At 44.8% G+C, this 22530-nt stretch overlaps 1 protein-coding gene across 1 annotated transcript in view; it reads right to left on the bottom strand.

Moving 5' to 3' along the window:
- LOC126144504 (UDP-glycosyltransferase UGT5-like) overlaps positions 1–22530 on the bottom strand; it is a 142869-nt gene that overhangs the window by 10806 nt on the left and 109533 nt on the right. Inside the window, exon 6 of the mRNA XM_049915495.1 lies at positions 17583–17802. Coding sequence (XP_049771452.1) covers positions 17583–17802 — 220 coding nt within the window. The remainder of the gene's footprint in view (positions 1–17582; positions 17803–22530) is intronic.

The raw sequence follows: 22530 nt of genomic DNA, 5'->3' as shown, positions 1-22530 counted from the left end.
TAAATTGTTTGGGCCTACGTTTTCTGTGGAGTGAGTAAGGCTGTAAAGGAGTCGCGTTGAACAGCTTTCAAAATTCCATGCAAAGTCTATTGCGTAAGTTACACTGGTGTGTGTATGTTCAGCCGTCTTACGTCCTGAAGAAGTTCGTTTTTTCAAGTATAGCCTTGCAGAGGTGAGATACGTTTTTGCGGGCATGTTTTCGTGCATCTGTAGAACCAACATTATCAATATGAATCCGTCAGCAATAAAATGAGATGGAATGCCGTAACGAAAAAAATGCAAAAAGAAAAATAAGATAGAGAATTGTCACTAAACTCTAATACTCGTTGCTTTGGTAACATTTTAGTTTATTTGTGCAGATACCTGGTTTCAGCCTTACAGCCATTTTCAGATCTTGTAAAGGTAGCGAAACATGGGACGCGTGACCGTAAAATTTGTCACTATTACTAATACTAGGAACGGGCGACAATTATACGATAATTATTAAGTGGGTGTAATAATCTCATGAGAAAAAAATTGAATAATCTACGAAAGGATAACGTTCTACGAGTCGGGGCGTGGAATGTCAGAAGCTCGAACGTGGTAGAGAAACTAGAAAATCTGAAAAGGGAAATGCAAAGGCTCAATCTAGATATAGTAGGGGTCAGTGAAGTGAAGTGGAAGGAAGACAAGGATTTCTGGTCAGATGAGTATCGGGTAATATCAACAGCAGCAGAAAATGATATAACAGGTGTAGGATTCGTTATGAATAGGAAGGTAGGGCAGAGGGTGTGTTACTGTGAACAGTTCAGTGATCGGGTTGTTCTAATCAGAATCGACAGAAGACCAACACCGACAACGATAGTTCAGATATACATGCCGACGTCGCAAGCTGAAGATGAACAGATAGAGAAAGTGTAGGAGGATATTGAAAGGGTAATGCAGTCTGTAAAGGGGGACGAAAATCTAATAGTCATGGGCGACTGGAATGCAGTTGTAGGGGAAGGAGTAGAAGAAAAGGTTACAGGAGAATATGGGCTTGGGACAAGGAATGCAAGAGGAGAAAGACTAATTGAGTTCTGTAACAAGTTTCAGCTAGTAATAGCGAATACCCTGTTCAAGAATCACAAGAGGAGGAGGTATACTTGGAAAAGGCCGGGAGATACGGGAAGATTTCAATTAGATTACATCATCCAGAATGAGATTTTCACTCCGCAGCGGAGCGTGCGCTGATATGAAACTTCCTAGCAGATTAAAACTGTGTGCCCGACCGAGACTCGAACTGGGGACCTTTGCCTTTCGCGGGCAAGTGCTCTACCATCTGAGCTACCGAAGCACGACTCACGCCCGGTACTCACAGCTTTACTTCTGCCAGTATCTCGTCTCCTACCTTCCAAACTTTATAGAAGCTCTCCTGCGAAACTTGCAGAACTAGCACTCCTGAAAGAAAGGATACTGCGGAGACATGGCTTAGCCACAGCCTGGGGGATGTTTCCAGAATGAGATTTTCACTCTGCAGCGGAGCGTGCGCTGATATGAAACTTCCTGGCAGATTAAAACTGTGTGCCCGACCGAGACTCGAACTCGGGACCTTTGCCTTTCGCGGGCAAGTGCTCTACTTGGTATCTGCTAAACCATGTCTCCGCAGTATCCTTTCTTTCAGGAGTGCTAGTTCTGCAAGTTTCGCAGGAGAGCTTCTGTAAAGTTTGGAAGGTAGGAGACGATATACTGGCAGAAGTAAAGCTGTGAGTACCGGGCGTGAGTCGTGCTTCGGTAGGTCAGATGGTAGAGCACTTGCCCGCGAAAGGCAAAGGTCCCGAGTTCGAGTCTCGGTCGGGCACACAGTTTTAATCTGCCAGGAAGTTTCAGATTACATCATGGTCAGACAGAGATTCCGAAATCAGATACTGGATTGTAAGGCGTACCCAGGAGCAGATATAGACTCAGATCACAATATAGTAGTGATGAAGAGTAGGCTGAAGTCCAAGACATTATTCAGGAAGAATCAATACGCAAAGAAGTGGGATACGGAAGTACTAAGGAATGACGAGATACGTTTGAAGTTCTCTAACGCTGTAGATACAGCAATAAGGAATAGCGCAGTAGGCAGTACAGTTGAAGAGGAATGGACATCTCTAAAAAGGACCATCACAGAAGTTGGGAAGGAAAACATAGGTACAAAGAAGGTAGCTGCGAAGAAACCATGGGTAACAGAAGAAATACTTCAGTTAATTGATGAAAGGAGGAAGTACAAACATGTTCCGGGAAAATCAGGAATACAGAAATACAAGTCGCTGAGAAATGAAATAAATAGGAAGTGCATGGAAGCTATGACGAAATGTCTGCAGGAAAAATGTGAAGACATCGAAAAAGATACGATTGTCGGAAGGACAGACTCAGCATACAGGAAAGTCAAAACAACCTTTGGTAACATTAAAGGCAACGGTGGTAACATTAAGAGTGAAACGGGAATTACACTGTTAAATGCAGAGGAGCGAGCAGACAGGTGGAAAGAATACACTGAAAGCCTCTATGAGGGTGAAGATTTGTCTGATGTGATAGAAGAAGAAACAGGAGTCGATTTAGAAGAGATAGGGGATCCAGTATTAGAATCGGAATTTAAAAGAGCTTTGGAGGACTTACGGTCAAATAAGGCAGAAGGGATAGATAACATTCCATCAGAATTTCTAAAATCATTGGGGGGAAGTGGTAACAAAACGACTATTCACGTTGGTGTGTGGAATATATGAGTCTGGCGATATACCATCTGACTTTCGGAAAAGCATCATCCACACAATTCCGAAGACGGCAAGAGCCGACAAGTGCGAGAATTATCGCACAATCAGATTAACAGCTCATGCATCGAAGCTGCTTACAAGAATAATATACAAAAGAATGGAAAAGAAAATTGAGAATGCGCTAGGTGATGATGATGTTTGGTTTGTGGGGCGCTCAACTGCGTGGTTATCAGCGCCCGTACAATTACCCAATCTTTGCTCAGTCCAATTTCGCCACTTTCCTGGATGATGATGAAATGATGAGGACAACACAAACACCCAGTCATCTCGAGGCAGGTGAAAATCCCTGACCCCGCCGGGAATCGAACCCGGGACCCCGTGCTCGGGAAGCGAGAACGCTACCGCGAGACCACGAGCGGCGGACAATGCGCTAGGTGACGATCAGTTTGGCTTTACGAAAAGTAAAGGGACGAGAGAGGCAATTCTGACGTTACGGCTAATAATGGAAGCAAGGCTAAAGAAATATCAAGACACTTTCATAGGATTTGTCGACCTGGAAAAAGCGTTCGACAATATAAAATGGTGCAAGCTGTTCGAGATTCTGAAAAAAGCAGGGGTAAGCTATAGGGAGAGACGGGTCATATACAATATGTACAACAACCAAGAGTGAATAATAAGAGTGGACGATCAAGAACGAAGTGCTCGTATTAAGAAGGGTGTAAGACAAGGCTGTAGCCTTTCGCCCCTACTCTTCAATCTGTACATCGAGGAAGCAATGATGGAAATAAAAGAAAGATTCAGGAGTGGAATTAAAATACAAGGTGAAAGGATATCAATGATACGATTCGCTGATGACATTGCTATCCTGAGTGAAAGTGAAGAAGAATTAAATGATCTGCGGAACGGAATGAACAGTCTAATGAGTACACAGTATGGTTTGAGAGTAAATCGGAGAAAGACGAAGGTAATGAGAAGTAGTAGAAATGAGAACAGCGAGAAACTTAAGATCAGGATTGGTGGTCACGAAGTCAATGAAGTTAAGGAATTCTGCTACCTAGGCAGTAAAATAACCAATGACGGACGGAGCAAGGAGGACATCAAAAGCAGACTCGCTATGGCAAAAAAGGCATTTCTGGCCAAGAGAAGTCTACTAATATCAAATACCGGCCTTAATTTGAGGAAGAAATTTCTGAGGATGTACGCCTGGAGTACAGTGAAACATGGACTGTGGGAAAACCGGAACAGAAGAGAATCGAAGCATTTGAGATGTGGTGCTATCGACGAATGTTGAAAATTAGGTGGACTGATAAGGTAAGGAATGAGGAGGTTCTACGCAGAATCGGAGAGGAAAGGAATATGTGGAAAACACTGATAATGAGAAGGGACAGGATGATAGGACATCTGCTAAGACGTGAGGGAATAACTTCCATGGTACTAGAGGGAGCTGTAGAGGGCAAAAACTGTAGAGAAAGACAGAGATTGGAATACGTCAAGCAAATAAATGAGGACGTAGGTTGCAAGTGCTACTCTGAGATGAAGAGGTTAGCACAGGAAAGGAATTCGTGGCGTGTCGCATCAAACCAGTCACTAGACTGATGACAAAAAAAAAAAAATCTCATTTGAAGGATACACTACTTCTAAGTTCCTTTTCGTACCGACTTCACAAACCTCGTAATTCAAAATTAAGTCGTTTGTGTTCTGTAGTATCTCCCATTGCGCCTCTTGTGGGGCAAGTTAATTACTCAAGACCCACTCTCCCTTTCAGGCTCAATTTCAGATCGAAAAATTAGTTGAAGTTTTATTGGACTATATTGCCATCGTGTTTGTGTTCCTCTCCCGATGTGGAGTTGTTCTCTTCATGCATGGCAAGTCACATCTTTCTGCCCTGAACACACGTTAGTTGATCAGCACACTCCCTTTTGCTGTGTGTGGGCAAATAGTAGCTATTACATTAAGGAAGCCCAATTTCGCCTCGTTACGCAATGGCTAAAAGACAGGAGGGTTCTGCAGCTGGTGCCTCCCTTCTACCGTCAGGATTTCAAATACTGGAGAGTCCAATAGATTGTGGTCAGGCTTATTAGTGTTGCGTTGTTTCGTTTTTTTTTTTTTTTTTTTTTTTTTAAATCTGTATAAATATTCTAGGTAGGAAACATGTCCTGTCAAATAGTTAGCAATACCTGTGGGTGGTTCAGTGTGGACAATTTTGGATTTCACAACGAAATTTCGGAAGAACCAAAAATGGTTCGAATTGCTCTAAGCACTATGGGACTTAACATCTGAGCCCATCAGTCCCCTAGACATAGAACTACTTAAACCTAGCTAACCTAAGGACATCACAGACATCCATGCCCGAGGGAGGATGCGAACCTGCGACCGTAGCGGTCTCGCGGTTCCGGACTGAAGCGCCTAGAACCGCTCGGCTACTCCGGCCGGCTCTCGAGTCTCGGATATTTCATTTACTTCATGTGAGCTACCTTTGTGAGAGCAGTTACTTTCGCACATGTACTCTTTGACTTAGCTTGAGGATACTGATGAGCCTCACCTTCTAGTACATTTTTGCTGTTGGGCTTCTTTTGCTGGAGGCCAGAATACTATCGTGTCGCACTGACAGTGCTTGCAGTAGGGAGTACGCGGACTCAGCGGTGGTTTTGGAGTTATAAGCTGAGGTCAACTGGGTTAACATCTGGCCACAGAATTGCGGGAAATGAACTCGTGAAAGATGAGGTGGTAAGTATTTCGAAATTTATATTGCGGGGCATATTATTTGATATATATAGCGTAATTAAAAGATGCGAATTGAAGAATAATTGAGCAAAAGTAAATTCACTGGACCAGATGCCAACTTACGCATTCTATGTGAATACCCAGTGATAGGGTGGTCAATACCCACGGAAAAATTTATATTCGAGGCGATTATATTTATAATCAGATCTGCACTGAACCAGAATGAACAAATTGTGGCTTCTAGGACGAATTTTGACTCTGCCGCGGACTGTGCGCTGATATAAAACTTGCTGCCGGAACAAGACTGCGTGCCGGGTCGGGTCTCTACTTAACTGCAAAAGGCAAAGTTCTCGCGTTCGCGGGCCGGTGCGACACGCAGTTTAAATCTCCCTGAAAGCTTCAAACTGTGACCTCTCTGGAATAAACGGATTTTGATTCGGGAGTTTTTCAGTATGAATGAAAAGGAAATAGACAATTTATATTGTCTGATGTTTAATAAACAATGTAAATGGATATCGCTTTTTACTGCAGAATGTATTGCCATAAACAGTAACTAATTTTTTGTGGCAGTCAATTACAGGCATGTCACGGGCAGTAGACTCACGGTTCCATTCTTTTCCGGGTGTGATCCGTTTGTAAGTTGTCTCCTTTCGAAAGATCCGATTGCTTTCAAAATGATCAGTTGTGTTTCGAGAAGGTGAAGAACTCACACTTCATTCAGTTAGTAAATGTGCTGCTTCCCTGGCGCAGTGGTATAGAGGCAGAACCCCAAACGCAACTCCCAGTGCATCTGTTGATGGTGTGCAACATTCACCTGAGCAACGCAGATCTGCGCAGTACACCAACATCATACTTCTACACCCATCATACTTCTCTTTCATGTGCCTCAGACTACACACCTAAGTCCTCGTACCATAACCAGCCACCCCACCCCACCCCCCAATTGTTACTGGTATAACTTCACGATAGAGATGAATAATCTGCGAGGGGGGGGGGGCGACTTTGTTACGAAAGAAGGTGTACGAAGTCGTCATCAGTACGACGATCACTACCATGCTGGAGAATTTCGTCGAGAGTCAACATATTCGTCTGGAGATGACGAACAGGCATTTCATTAGAATGTTGTGAACATTTGGCAGTTCAATCTGACGAACAGCCTGAGAGCCTCAGCAACAATCCTTACGCTTCCTGTAAGGGGTCCATTCAAAAATGGAATGCGCTATAGTCTCTGTGGAGTCAATGTGGTAGCAGAGAGTGTAAAATTCCTACAGGTATAATTTTAAAACAATAGGTACTTAATATTTTCGTTAGAGTATTGATCTAAATTTCTCATAGTTGACTTGAGCAATATTTCTCTTATTTTTTATTTTAATGAAAATATTGTTGATACGTAATTAAATAGTCAACTGCGGAAGATATAGTGTTAGTATTATTCGTATAAATCTTAATAATTTGAATAGTAGCAAGATCTACATTAATTTACAATATCTGTACAGGCAGTCAAGTAATACTGTCAGTTTAGACTGATCTGTATCTTTTGGTTGATAGGTGTCACTATCCGGGACAGTGTGAAGAGGTACTTCGTACTTTGGTACATACACCAACGTTATCTCAGACTCTGAAAGTATGTCACCTCAGTTAAAATACTTTGAAATTACCTTCCTTGAGAATGGCTGTAGTGAAAGATAGATCAGACAGGCGTTGCTCTATAGGCAAACAGTGAGTCGGTGAGTGGTGCTAATAAAGAGGTGGCACCAAAGTCTACGGTATTTTTTCCTTACGCAGTCAGTATTTTCAACTGGTTTGGTCGTATTCTGCGGAAACTTGATGTGAAATGTGTTTTTGGTCTAACAGCTAAGATTAGGGCCATTTTAGGGTCGGTAGGTGATGATCTTGGTTTGCGTTGTAACAGTAAAACACAGTGCCTCACGTATTTTTCAGCTACTTCATCAATTTAAATCTGTTCTGATAAACATACGAGTATGTATTTATGCTTCTCCGTTTTGATAAACATATGTATTTATGCTTCTTTCGGTAATTAGTGTTTACATAAAATGTAATCTGTGGTGAAAGAATACGTAAGAAATAATTATGTTATGTCGTTGTAGTAAACACACTGGCAATGTCAGGAAAATTTATATTACACGAAACGCAAAGAATTTCCTTTATAGCGCTCTTCAGTATCCATGTGATTAATTTCTACAAACATTGTTTCAGGGAAGCTATAACTTTGTTCGAAAAAGTCTCACGCAATTCCATACAATGAGCGAATATTGTTTTGAAAACAAATAAACAAAATTATAACAAAGAATAAATAACAGTATCTGTTTTCTTTATCAAAGTCGGAAACGTGATGGTACGCATTTCTCCTCCTTACATGAGGCATCTCAATAACTTTTCACCAGGCAATGCTTGTCAACTGCTGTTTTTGTATGAGAAATCGGTTGGAAACTTTCCTAATGTCAACACGTTGTAGGTGTCGCCGCCGGCGCCAACCTTGTGTGAATGCTCTGAAAAGCTAATCATTTGCATATCACAGCATCTTCTTCCTGTCGGTTAAATTTCGCGTCTGTAGCACGTCATCTTCGTAGTGTAGCAATTTTAATGGCCAGTAGTGTAGGTTTGTGATCCGTATAAATAGTGAATGCTCTGGTCTCAATGTAGGGACGGAAATACTTTACGGCTTCGCACATTGCCAGATGTTCTCGATCGTACGCGCTCTGTTTGACCTGTGATGCTGTGAGTTTGCGTGAAAAGAAACCCAGAGGCTGTCGGGGGTTTCTACAATTTGATAGAGGGCTGCTCCTATTGCCCTTTGACTTGCGTACACCACTAAGGCCAATGGTGCATGTAGTATCGGGTGTGCCAAGAGAACCGCTTTCTTCACATCTGCTTTCACTTGGCGGAATACCTTTTGTATGTCTAGGGTCCACTTCAAGTGCTGCGCCACTGTCAATGGTATCTGAAACTCGGTTCCGCGTAGCAGGAGTGACGGAAGAAATTTACTGCCCCTGAAAATCGTCTAAGTCCTTGTAAATAGGCCGCTATTTTATCCGCCAGGAGGTATATTACGTATGCCGACATCATGTGATCCAAAAATGTCACCTGCTGCTGTCGGAAGGTGCGGTTTTCCTCCTTTACGAGCACAACCATTCCAAATTGCTTAATTTTTTCGAAAACGGACCTTAGGTGTAGTTCATGCAACTCTTTTGTCTCTGAGTACACCAATATATCATCTGTGTACGCGGAACAACACTTTAAACCCAGTAGTACCTAGCCCACAAACCTCTGCACAGCGTTTTGAAGTCCGAAACTTAAATTGCAAGGAACACATAGAAAATGGTGTTGGGAAGGCTAACCAAAGACTGCGTTTTATTGGCAGGACGCTTAGAAAATGTAACTGATCTACTAAAGAGACTGCCTACACTACGCTCGTCCGTCCTCTTTTAGAATACTATTCCGCGTTGTGGGATCCTTACCAGATAGGACTGACAGAGTACATCGAAAAAGTTCAAAGAAGGGTAGCACGTGTTGTATTATCGCGAAATACGGGAGAGGGTGTCACTGAAATGATACAGGATTTGGGCTGGAAATCATTAAAAGAAAGGCGATTTTCGTTGCGACGGAATCTTCTCACGAAGTTTCAATCACCAACTTTCTCCTCATAATGCGAAAATATTATGTTGACACCGACCTACATAGTGAAAAACGATCACCACGATAAAATAAGGGAAATCAGAGTTCGTACGAAAACATATAGGTGTTCGTTCTTTCCTCGTGGTATACGAGATTGGAATAATCGAGAATTGTGAAGGTGGTTCGATGAACCCTCTGAAAGGCACTTAAATGTGATTTGCAGAGTATCCTTGTAGATGTAGATGTAGAAAGGCTTTCGGACGTACTCGAATAACCCGAAAGGTATACTGAAATAAAATGGAGCCAGACACACATAAAAAATGTAATTTCTTGACCGGTTTCGGGCACTTACTGCCCTTCTTCAGAAGGTTATACGTATGGCATTGTTTGCGATACTGCGAGAACAGTAGTATAATCTGAGGTTGGGTGTCGGGTAACTGTCGGAAACTCTGCGGGCGTTTATGTTGCGATAGTCACCTCAAGGTCTCCAAGTGCTGTCCTCCTTTTTTAGATGATGTAACGGCGATGCCCATGGGCTATCGGATGTACGAGGGTTGAATGGAAAGTAATGCCTCCACCTTCGTTAATTAGGTTCGGATGGGAATATTTTGATAAATCAAACACAGAAATAATCCTAAGAATGTGACCTTTAATTACCAATATTCACTTTTCCACATAATCACCAGCCAGTTGGATACATTTCTGCCAACAATGAACAAGTTTTCTGAAGCCCTCACGGAAGAAGTCGACACTCTGTTTCCGCAACCACAGTCTCTCAGTTCTCTCAATAATGCTGTCCCCGCAGATCGTCTTTCATTATCGGGAACAGATGGAAGTCAGACGGTGCTAAATCTGGACTGTATGGAGGATGCCGTACAGTGGTGAGATTCAGTCTCTGCTGTTGTGGCACGTGAAGTATGTGGTTTGGCATTGTCATGCTGCAGCACAACATTTCACTTTTCCTTTCGGACCCTTGTTAGCCGTCGTTTCAGAGTTCGCAGCGTTGTGATGTAACGCTCTCAATTTATTGTTGTTCCGCGACCGAGGAAATCAACATGGATAACATCATCTGCGTCCCAGAACACTGTGGCCATGATTTTTCCAGCTGAGGGCTGCGTCTTCAATTTCTTTTTCTGGGGAGAATATTTGCGTCTATATTCTATAGACTGACAGTCTCTGGGTCGTAATGGTGTACCCACATTTCGTCCCCTGTCACAATTGAATGGAGAAAGGCGTCACCTTCATTCTCATAACGCGAGGGGAGTTCCTGGCAAATTTCAAGTTTGTGCACTTCCATTTCAGGAGTCAGCATCCGGGATACCCATCGTGCACGGATCTTCCGACAGCCAATGAAAGCAATAATGTTACCCACACGTTCTTGTGAAATGCCGATTGTGCTTGTAGGTTCTATTTGAGTAATACGACGATCGTCCTGAATCAATCTGTCAACAATTTGCCTGTGAAACTCGGTCGTTGCTGTCACAGGACGTCCAACTCTTTGTCACGCAGGTCAGATGTTCCCGGCTCAATATCTTTAAACTTACTCGCCCAACGACTCACACTACTCACATCAACACAGTCACCATAAACTGCTTTCATTCTCTGATGAATCTCATTTGGGGTGACAATTTCTGCTGTCAAGAATTCAATTACTGCACGTTGCTTAAATCGCACTGACCGACCGTCTGCGCATTGTTCTATACTTTACACCGTAACGACACAACCGATCAATGTTAAGGCTTCCCGTCAACTGGAGCTGTAGAGAAGAGGCCATGGAACAAGCCAGTACCTGCCGCATACCAATGCTGCCAACTGTTCAAGAGTTACGAATGTGGAGGCATTACTTTTCCGTCAACCCTCGTACTTATCACACTCGCTTTTAATAAACCCTCGGATTCGGCCTTCGCCGCTATAAAGCGATTTGAGGCTAAGCTTCTTGCTCGTTGTGATACTGGCTGACCCGTCGTGGTTCTAATGTTTTGCACTGTGTTACGCGTCACCGTTGAATGAAGTGCCCTTGTGCTGCCATATTAGCACTGTGCCACCCCTTTGTGCATGCAACCTGCCGTGCGACGTATCTTTCGTACAAGCGTACCAGCTCTCTGAATCTACACTCCTGGAAATGGAAAAAAGAACACATTGACACCGGTGTGTCAGATCCACCATACTTGCTCCGGACACTGCGAGAGGGCTGTACAAGCAATGATCACACGCACGGCACAGCGGACACACCAGGAACCGCGGTGTTGGCCGTCGAATGGCGCTAGCTGCGCAGCATTTGTGCACCGCCGCCGTCAGTGTCAGCCAGTTTGCCGTGGCATACGGAGCTCCATCGCAGTCTTTAACACTGGTAGCATGCCGCGACAGCGTGGACGTGAACCGTATGTGCAGTTGACGGACTTTGAGCGAGGGCGTATAGTGGGCATGCGGGAGGCCGGGTGGACGTACCGCCGAATTGCTCAACACGTGGGGCGTGAGGTCTCCACAGTACATCGATGTTGTCGCCAGTGGTCGGCGGAAGGTGCACGTGCCCGTCAACCTGGGACCGGACCGCAGCGACGCACGGATGCACGCCAAGACCGTAGGATCCTACGCAGTGCCGTAGGGGACCACACCGCCACTTCCCAGCAAATTAGGGACACTGTTGCTCCTGGGGTATCGGCGAGGACCATTCGCAACCGTCTCCATGAAGCTGGGCTACGGTCCCGCACACCGTTAGGCCGTCTTCCGCTCACGCCCCAACATCGTGCAGCCCGCCTCCAGTGGTGTCGCGACAGGCGTGAATGGAGGGACGAATGGAGACGTGTCGTCTTCAGCGATGAGAGTCGCTTCTGCCTTGGTGCCAATGATGGTCGTATGCGTATTTGGCGCCGTGCAGGTGAGCGCCACAATCAGGACTGCATACGACCGAGGCACACAGGGCGAACACCCGGCATCATGGTGTGGGGAGCGATCTCCTACACTGGCCGTACACCACTGGTGATCGTCGAGGGGACACTGAATAGTGCACGGTACATCCAAACCGTCATCGAACCCATCGTTCTACCATTCCTAGACCGGCAAGGGAACTTGCTGTTCCAACAGGACAATGCACGTCCGCATGTATCCCGTGCCACCCAACGTGCTCTAGAAGGTGTAAGTCAACTACCCTGGCCAGCAAGATCTCCGGATCTGTCCCCCATTGAGCATGTTTGGGACTGGATGAAGCGTCGTCTCACGCGGTCTGCACGTCCAGCACGAACGCTGGTCCAACTGAGGCGCCAGGTGGAAATGGCATGGCAAGCCGTTCCATAGGACTACATCCAGCATCTCTACGATCGTCTCCATGGGAGAATAGCAGCCTGCATTGCTGCGAAAGGTGGATATACACTGTACTAGTGCCGACATTGTGCATGCTCTGTTGCCTGTGTCTATGTGCCTGTGGTTCTGTCAGTGTGATCATGTGATGTATCTGACCCCAGGAATGTGTCAATAAAGTATCCCCTTCCTGGGACAATGAATTCACGGTGTTCTTATTTCAATTTCCAGGAGTGTATTCAGCAATGATGGTCATCTCGATTCCCACATTACAGAGGAAGTCGGCACCTAATTTCGACTCTGACACCTGCGGTAGCGCAAAGTTCCAAATGATCTCTGTCTATATCCTAAATCCACCTCCATGTCGTAGGCGCCATAAGTCGTTATCGGTGACGCAAATTGCCGCCGTGAGATGCACCTGTGAGGTTGGGGTGGTAGTCTGATAATCCTTGAATGGCAGTGCACTGACATTTGACCGCGAGTCAGTCATATAGTAGCGACACAGTGTCACGTCTTTAGCATAAACCTCTGTGAAGGGGTGGATAACGTTGGAAAATTACCATCCCGTACCCCTTGACGTGCTCACCTCCCTGCTGTTAGTTCCCGCAGCCTGCTGTGCCTGCTGCCGGCCGTGCCTACGTACACGGTCTATCCCATCTCATTGCCTTGTCGCCAAATTGCCGGTAGTACCAACACATCTTCTCCTGCTAGCTGTCGCTGTTAATCTAGTTGTTATCTTTCTTCTGACCAGTTGAGCTCTTCCTATACAGCAAAAACTGGGACTCTTATCGTTGTAACGCGTCAGCTTTATCCATAGGGTCCTGCAGTTATCCGGCGAAATCCCCAGGCTCGTTCTTCCGTAAAGCTGCGATCTCTTGTTGTGCTCAACCTTCCGCAACAACTGTCATACATGCCGTTTGAGTATTGTCCATTGTCGCGTAAACATTGTCTGCTATCGTTAACAATGTCTGGACATCATCTTTTGCGCAGGTAACTACCGCCTTCTTGACTGCACCGGGTATCTGTCCCAGCCAAATGTGCCGCAGTGTCACGTTTGGTAAGCCTTCTTCTCCGACGATGCCTCGCAGGTGTCGCCAGTACTAGGAGGAGGTCCTGTCGCCCATCTGTTCGTTCATTCTTCAGCACATGTTGTATGCGTTCCTCAAGTGGTTTAGACATTCTGTCGATCAGTAACTTCTCTAAAATTGTGTATCGCAGTTCCTTTGTGGGCTGAAGTATTACGCCCGCGGTAATAGTAGCAGCTTTCGCCTCTAATGTGTTTACGGCCACCGCAAACCTCGTATGTTCATCAGTTATTTCATTTTGCTCGAATGCCAGTTCAAGCATCGCGAACCAAAGTTCCGGTTTTCCCGGGAGGAACTGTTGCGTTCGCACTTTCATCTGCGGCTTTCTCGTCTCTGCACATGTGCCGTTAACTGTCGTCCGTCGACTCATCTCTGGAATAATTTGCTCTGGACTATTTTGCTCATCTATTGACGATTTCAATTTCCTGATCAAAAAAGTAACAATAACACAGTTGGCGCGAGTGCGAGCAGTTGAAATGAGGGCAGAGTGAAGTTGCGAAGCATCTATGGTGTGGTACAGAGGTGTGTATTGGCGCGCAAATATCAAGCAGAGATTTTACTGGAAATGGTGTTGTAACGCGTGGCAAGGCAAAATGTAAGTTAACAAGCATGTTTATGGTCACAGTACCTGGTCGCAAGAAGGTTTTGGAATTAATGAAGAATATTGTGTGGTTCAAATTTATTCAAGTTGCTCGTTAATTAAGAAGAGCCTATTGCCAATAACGAATTGCGTAGTAATTTTACATCGCACCACAAGCAGCTCATCGTAAAGTAAGGCCCAACCAGTATTTTGGAGCTGTGGAATAAGCATGCCAGTGTTATAATAACTTTTTTGGAACATTAGTGTGTGTTTAGTAAAAGCATAAACTTTGCGAGTGGAACTTTGTCCTAACTCGTTAATCATCAACAGGATCCTCTCCTCCTCACCATAATTTCTGAGCACGTCATGAGTGAATGAAATTCCATGGTGCCCAAAATTAAAGCAACAAACTGCTACTTCCCCCGTCCTGCGTCTAAATCACGATATAATCCTACAAACTGTCAACTGCGATCGTGTTCTGCACGGAAGATGGCATTCCGGTCCACCGACAACCAAGGCAATGATGACGTCAGGGCGCCTATCTAGCAGGATATTGTTTGTAGGGTAGTCCTACGTCCACAATCGTTATGCACACAATCACAGACAGTGCAGTATGGCATAGAGAAGACGCCTACAGATTCTCTGCTGTGGACGGCCATAGCAAGAATGGAAGCAGGAAACTCGCAAAATGATGTGGCCCGATGGCTTAATGTGAATCGTTTTGTTGTTTCTCGTATATGGTGAGAATTTATAGAGACCGAAACAGTATCCCGAATACCAGACCATGGCCCAACATGTGTGACATCAGAAAGAGAGGAACGTTATTTGGCTGTAAGGGCACTACGGTACCGACTTAGTACTGCACGGTAACTGGCATTTGACCTCGCAACATCCACTGTACGTGTTGTATCGAGACAAATGGTGTACAGAAGGTTTCGGCAGAGGGGCCTTTATTGTCATGGCCTGCTATATGTGTACCTCTGATGAGTCTTCACAGAAGGGAACGTCTAGAGCGGAATCGTCAACATACCACCTGGATGTCGAACGGTGGGTCAATGTTCTTTTCACAGATAAGTCTCGATTTGGTTCAGAGAGTGATTCTCCATGCATTCACATCTCGAAGGAACGTGGAAGACGATTTCGGGAAAGAGACTAATATCGATGAGTATGCCTAATGGTGTGGGCAGCTATTATGTTGACCTCTTCATGAAATTGTACGGATGAATCGGCGAGGTTTAACTGCGGTTATGTACCGTGAGGAGTCTTTGGACCTCATTTGCGGTTGTTGTGACGTTCTGAGGGCACAGACACATACTCATTGACGAGAATGCTCGATGTCATAGAGCACGGGTGGTCGATGTTTTCTTGGAAACGGAAGATGTTGAACGCATGGCGTGGTCTGCTCACTCTCCCCATTTTAATTCCATAGAGCGTGTCTGGGATGCGCTAGGGAGACGGATAGTGTCACTTCAGCATCCAGCAACAACACTCTCCAAGAATGCGAGCAGCTCTGCAGGAAAAATGGGTGTTACTGCCTCAACATGACATTTATAACGTCATTCACAGCATGTCCCGTCGTTGTCAGGCCTGTATTGTTGCTAGATGTGGCTACACTCCATACTATGCACATTAACAAGTTGTCAGAATGTGTGTGCAAATCCGTTAAGTTGGAAAGAAACGAAGAACATTTTTGTCTATTGTTATGCATGTTGCAGCTGATTACGTTCTGTATTTTTTAGATTGTTTCTACTTTACTTTCACCTGTTTGCACTGTTTTCTGGCAAAATAAAAGCATTCTTGCAAAATTTCCATTTGTTTCTTTAATTTTGGACACCAATGTAGTTAAAAGAAAACAGATTCAGCAATATTTACAGTTCATTTTCAATCAAGTAACTGGTGTAGTAAAAAGCAGTAGTAACTATAGTTGACCACACAGTATTTCACTACTACTGCAGACTATCAGTTCAAACTAAAAAATATGTAAAGACAATTTATATTTATATGACAAAAGTATGCTGGCTTTCTTGTAGTCAAAGTAATTTTATGGATATATGTTGTTTTCTGTAAATGAAGTTGTGTGCGTAAGTCTACTTATCAATAGTACTGATAAGTAGTTGTTGCTATGAATGGAAGTTTTTACGACAACATATGAACAGTAATCAGTCAAGAGCACTAATTAAATTTGGTCATGATCATGCAAACATCCTAACAGCATTACCGTGAGTTCCGTAGTACAGTTCAGTTTCCATTAAGTGTTTTTTAAATTTGGTCACGATCATGCAAACATCCTAACAGCATTACCGTGAGTTCCGTAGTACAGTTCAGTTTCCATTAAGTGTTGCTACTCATTCCACGTTACTGATTTTCGCAGTTATAATTGACATCATTGTACTCCCAATTAACGTCTTTAGCCTTCATTTTACACGCTTTTTCTACATCTAAGATCGTGCGAGTGCATTTTGATTAGTTCCCCATTATCATTCCTGCCTAGTATTTGCTTGATTTTGAAGCCATTACAATCATTTACACAATTTAACCTTTGCTCGCTTTGGGACTGGCGACCGTCTTTATTCTGGAACCTAAATTCATTCCGACAATTTTCTTATACAAGATTTGGCTAACTACAGGGAAACTTATTATCATTTATTTGTTAATGTTATTTTTTTACATTTGGATCGTTATTGTTCACTGTAAACACTCGTGCGATAACGATCAGGTTGTGGCTGTCTAGATTCTGTTGATAAGCATTTATCTTCGGATTCGACACCTTGTTTCCATTAATTACGGTACGTAAGGCACACGTGTCACAGGATACCTTTTTATACACTGGTGAGTATAGCTACTTTATAAGATGTCCACATGTTATGCACTGGTCGGACTACCAGTATCCCGAACTAACGGGGTGTCAAGCTTAAGAGTCACAAACGCTTGCAAACAGCCGAACAAATCTGCTGCTATAGAACATTGCCTTTCCACCGGTGATCCTGAGGAATATAACAACATGGAGATCCCAGCATTTAACTTCCAGCTTTTGTGACAATGTTAAGGAAACAATGTAAATTAGAATTTTAGCAAGTAATATAAACAGAGATGCTTCGAATCTGGCTTTATTGCTGGTCAAACAATAGAGGGACACGGAGGTAATGCTACCTCACTCACTGGTTATCAGTATTCACTATTGACACGGAACAAGCCATCTTTCATTGTGTGGTTGCACTAGTGTTTACAGTATATATATATATATATATATATATATATATATATATATATATGTGTGTGTGTGTGTGTGTGTGTGTTTTGCGTCGGCATATGCCTCGCATACCGAGGTTTTAAATCCCCTTGCACAGCGATCTCTGGTTGCATTTGTGCCTTGAAAATGACAGGGTGTACACCTGTTGATATGTCGGTAGTTGTCGAAGGCTGCATTCCCGTAAGTTTCTAGAGCAACATGAGAAAGAAATCGAGGCAGGAAGGAACAGATACTTTACACTCTTCCAGAAGTTACATTTCAAAGCGTGAGTGAAAACAGGGAGGAATACCTACTTTGGATCCTCCAGAACTGAACGCGAACTGCGCAGCACTGTTTCTTTGGTGACGTCCTCGAACTCCAGCCTGACTCCCAGCTGCGCCTGCACAATCTTGGCTGCATTGTGCGCCTGGTCAGCGAAGAATGGGATGACTAGGAAAGGCACTGCGTGGTACGTTGCTTCGTTCATGCTCTGAAGACCTCCCTGCATGATGAAGAGGCGGACCTTCGGATGACCTGTAGACAGAAATCATGACACCCCATATAATAAAGTTCATCCTTACGATTTTCTCTGATAATCAACAGTGAAACTGGACAGAGTGCCTTCTGTACACTAGTTAGTCTTGAACGCTTCGTATGTGTTATCAGGACACGGAGTAGCCAGACTAATACGGACTTATTCATAAGTAGTTTCCCAGGGTACCTGATACTAGAAGATGTACAGGGAATAGAGACATATCAGTGGATAGATCATCTCTCTAAGATTTAGCACACGTTACATATGATTAGTATGGGCTGTGACTGTAACATGGCAAACGTAAATACGATAGTAAAACTCTTGCTGTATACCCCCGAACACGTCATGGCTGATATCGGCGACTTACAGATCTTCCAGCTTAAACGGCAGTGGATGGAGGAATACAAGATGTTTGACATAAGCCCACAATAAGAAATCATATGAAGTAAATTTAGATGGCCATGGGCGCTACTGAAAAGAAGAGCCAAGATGGGAAGAACATCCATGTCAAAGCTGAGGCAATCCGGCATCAAGGTAATCAAGGGCGTCTGAAAGAATGTGTGCCGGAGCACCGTCTTGTTATAAAATAAAGTATCTACTGTATCGCTGTAATATCTATAAATAAAAGAAAATGTCCTGACTGACTAACTGTCATCATAGCCCAGCCCAGACTGTAGGCATCGTTTAAGAAGGAACTGTTCGAAATTACACCCCTAAAGGTGTTAAAACAGAAAATGAAAGGCTATTTGGAATACGTTGCTCTTAATGCAATTTTGAAGGCAGAAAATTGCTATTTGGTTTCCCAGTCAAAAATTAAAAAAAAATACATTTTTCAGCCTTATTTGGAAATTCGACCACTAAGGAGATGTACACTGAGTGAACACTTTCTTAAATCAATCATTATCAAAGAACTAGCAAAGCATTTTTGAAGCTACATTTATGGAAATTGGTATTTGACTTCTGTGTTAGAAATAAAAAAAAATGCGTGTTTCAGTATTTTTCGAAATTCAGCTGTTAAAGGGATCAACATTTTTAAGAAAATATATGATTGCATTAAAAAATTTTGAAAGCTAAGTCTATGAAAATTGGAATTTCACTTCTTGGCTAGAAATAAAGAAATGTGTTAGAGGATGAAAGTTTCTATGGAAATATCATCACAAGAACTCAAAAGACAGCTTTAAGGGAGAGCTAGCAGAATAGTTTTGTGGTCAGAAGCCTTAATTAGCCTGAAGTGTTAAGTGTTGTAATTTCTGAACAATATTAAGATTCCATTAAAGCCAAACAAAAGAAAAAATACCTGTGCGGGCCTTACAGTCTAGACGAGCGAAGCAGCGGGCGACTACTGCAGTATGTCTAGTAAGTTTCCCTTTCGAAGAGGACGTAGCACGAAAGGTGTTGTCTCTATGAAAGCCATGAAGATGTTCCAGAATCTTGTGTGGGTGTTCTGTGCCACAAACAGGCGCATTATGTCTATTCACCTTTCCAGACAAATGAAACGTAGCTTCGTCACTGAAAACCAGCTTCTGTGAAAAACCATCTGCCTTCAGTAGCCGCTGCAAGTCATTGTGTTTCACACACAGCCGTTTGTGTAGACCGCGCCAGTTACTGATTCCCACACACTCCAGCGTCTCTGCTGACTCTCCCGGCCGGCCCGTTTCCTTCGCATCACGTAGGTCAGCCTGTCCCACGGAGCCTTGCGTACTACCCACGAACTGTTTCACCTGTTAGAGCTTTTACCTGATATTTGGTGTGAAATCGTCGCTGAACCGTCAGAATTAATTCACATTTAGCGATTTCAGGGACACAAAACGCACTCATCTTTCCATTATCTGCTATGCTCTGACACGCCTGCTGCTAGTAGAGCGCACTACAACTACATCACGGGGGCGTACTATGAATCGAAACTTGGGAAGATGCTCTATGCACTGTAAAGTGTCACTTGCCTGTATGGCATGTAGTTTTCTGAAACCGCAGTTTTACAGAACATTCCCATCCGTATCTAAAATCGCTGACGTCGCTCGTGTAGTAGTCCTATTCCGAGAGATGTCCAGTTTGAAATGGAAGACATTTTCCTCAAATGTATTTGATCAGCAACATCAGCAGGTACTGTTGTAACAGTTGCTGATGATCCAGGAGAGCCGTAAGCACCTTTTTAGTGTATCATGGAGTTGGGCAATCTAGGGACTGTTGACGTGGAATCATCCCTGTAGGGGGACATTAAGCTGGCGGCCTCTTTGGCACTGTGCAAGAGTAGTACGGAAACCCATACACAGGGTGTATAAGAAACAGGTTAGGTACGAGTATGATTGGCGCTTTGAGGGTTCAATTTGTACATAATGATGATAATTTCGTGTCGTTCAGCCGCCTGCCTGGACGCCCCTTCGCCGATTAGCGTGTCCCCAACCCACCCCAGTCAGCCAACTCGGGAAAATGTAGGTGGAATCCGAACCACCTATTGTTGTTGCTGGGGACTTCCAACACCCTCCATTTTTCCGTGCACAAGTTTTACCGCTAGACCACCAGGCACGACATGTATATACACTCCTGGAAATTGAAATAACAACACCGTGAATTCATTGTCCCAGGAAGGGGAAACTTTATTGACACATTCCTGGGGTCAGATACATCACATGATCACACTGACAGAACCACAGGCACATAGACACAGGCAACAGAGCATGCACAATGTCGGCACTATACAGTGTATATCCACCTTTCGCAGCAATGCAGGCTGCTATTCTCCCATGGAGACGATCGTAGAGATGCTGGATGTAGTCCTGTGGAACGGCTTGCCATGCCATTTCCACCTGGCGCCTCAGTTGGACCAGCGTTCGTGCTGGACGTGCAGACCGCGTGAGACGACGCTTCATCTAGTCCCAAACATGCTCAATGGGGGACAGATCCGGAGATCTTGCTGGCCAGGGTAGTTGACTTACACCTTCTAGAGCACGTTGGGTGGCACGGGATACATGCGGACGTGCATTGTCCTGTTGGAACAGCAAGTTCCCTTGCCGGTCTAGGAATGGTAGAACGATGGGTTCGATGACGGTTTGGATGTACCGTGCACTATTCAGTGTCCCCTCGACGATCACCAGTGGTGTACGGGCAGTGTAGGAGATCGCTCCCCACACCATGATGCCGGGTGTTCGCCCTGTGTGCCTCGGTCGTATGCAGTCCTGATTGTGGCGCTCACCTGCACGGCGCCAAACACGCATACGACCATCATTGGCACCAAGGCAGAAGCGACTCTCATCGCTGAAGACGACACGTCTCCATTCGTCCCTCCATTCACGCCTGTCGCGACACCACTGGAGGCGGGCTGCACGATGTTGGGGCGTGAGCGGAAGACGGCCTAACGGTGTGCGGGACCGTAGCCCAGCTTCATGGAGACGGTTGCGAATGGTCCTCGCCGATACCCCAGGAGCAACAGTGTCCCTAATTTGCTGGGAATTGGCGGTGCGGTCCCCTACGGCACTGCGTAGGATCCTACGGTCTTGGCGTGCATCCGTGCGTCGCTGCGGTCCGGTCCCAGGTCGACGGGCACGTGCACCTTCCGCCGACCACTGGCGACAACATCGATGTACTGTGGAGACCTCACACCCCACGTGTTGAGCAATTCGGCGGTACGTCCACCCGGCCTCCCGCATGCCCACTATACGCCCTCGCTCAAAGTCCGTCAACTGCACATACGGTTCACGTCCACGCTGTCGCGGCATGCTACCAGTGTTAAAGACTGCGATGGAGCTCCGTATGCCACGGCAAACTGGCTCACACTGACGGCGGCGGCGCACAAATGCTGCGCAGCTAGCGCCATTCGACGGCCAACACCGCGGTTCCTGGTGTGTCCGCTGTGCCGTGCGTGTGATCATTGCTTGTACAGCCCTCTCGCAGTGTCCGGAGCAAGTATGGTGGGTCTGACACACCGGTGTCAATGTGTTCTTTTTTCCATTTCCAGGAGTGTAAATAGTTCATGGACTGGTTTTGATCATTGAGTTTCCGAGTCTCAAAATATGTGGCGTACTTGGCCGTATCTTTTCATTGCGTTGAGTTAGAAGCTTAAATTTATTACACCGACAAGGGACCGTAGACCTTAGTATATGGGGTAAATTTCAACTGTACTCCTTGTAAGTGGGCTGCTTCTGTGTTGGCAGCGCTGTGTAGCGCTTTGAATTGGATGTCTGACTGCGCTTTGTTTGTAAGAAAAAAATGGTTCAAATAGCTGTAACACTAGGGGACTTAACATCTGAGGTCATCAGTCCCCTAGGCTTAGAACTACTTAAACCTAACTAACCTAAGGACTTCACACACATCCATTCCCAAGGCTAGATTCGAACCTGCGACGTATCAGCAGCGCGATTCCGGACTGAAGCGCCTAGAACAGCTCAGCCACAGCGGCCGGCTCTTTGTAAGAGACTCTGTGGCTTATAGGACTCGTTGGAAGTTAATCGCCAGCAGTGTTCGGCAGTTGGAAGTTAGTCGCCAGCAGTGATGGAAGTACTGTTAGGCAGTTGGAAGTGAACAGCCAAGAGTGATGGATGTTAGATGTGAGAAGTTAGCATTGATGGAGGGTGGAGGTCTGAAGTGTTAGCATAGGCTAACGACCTGTTCATGTTCGACTTGGAGATTGAATATTATTCATGATTATATACTTTTGAACTAGATGTCAATGACGATGTATATTCGTGTCTGAACTGGATGTCACATTATTAAGGTAAAATAATTACATT

Source organism: Schistocerca cancellata, chromosome 2, assembly GCF_023864275.1.
Source record: "Schistocerca cancellata isolate TAMUIC-IGC-003103 chromosome 2, iqSchCanc2.1, whole genome shotgun sequence".
NCBI lineage: Eukaryota > Metazoa > Arthropoda > Insecta > Orthoptera > Acrididae > Schistocerca > Schistocerca cancellata.
This window is presented reverse-complemented; position numbering and strand designations above follow the sequence as displayed.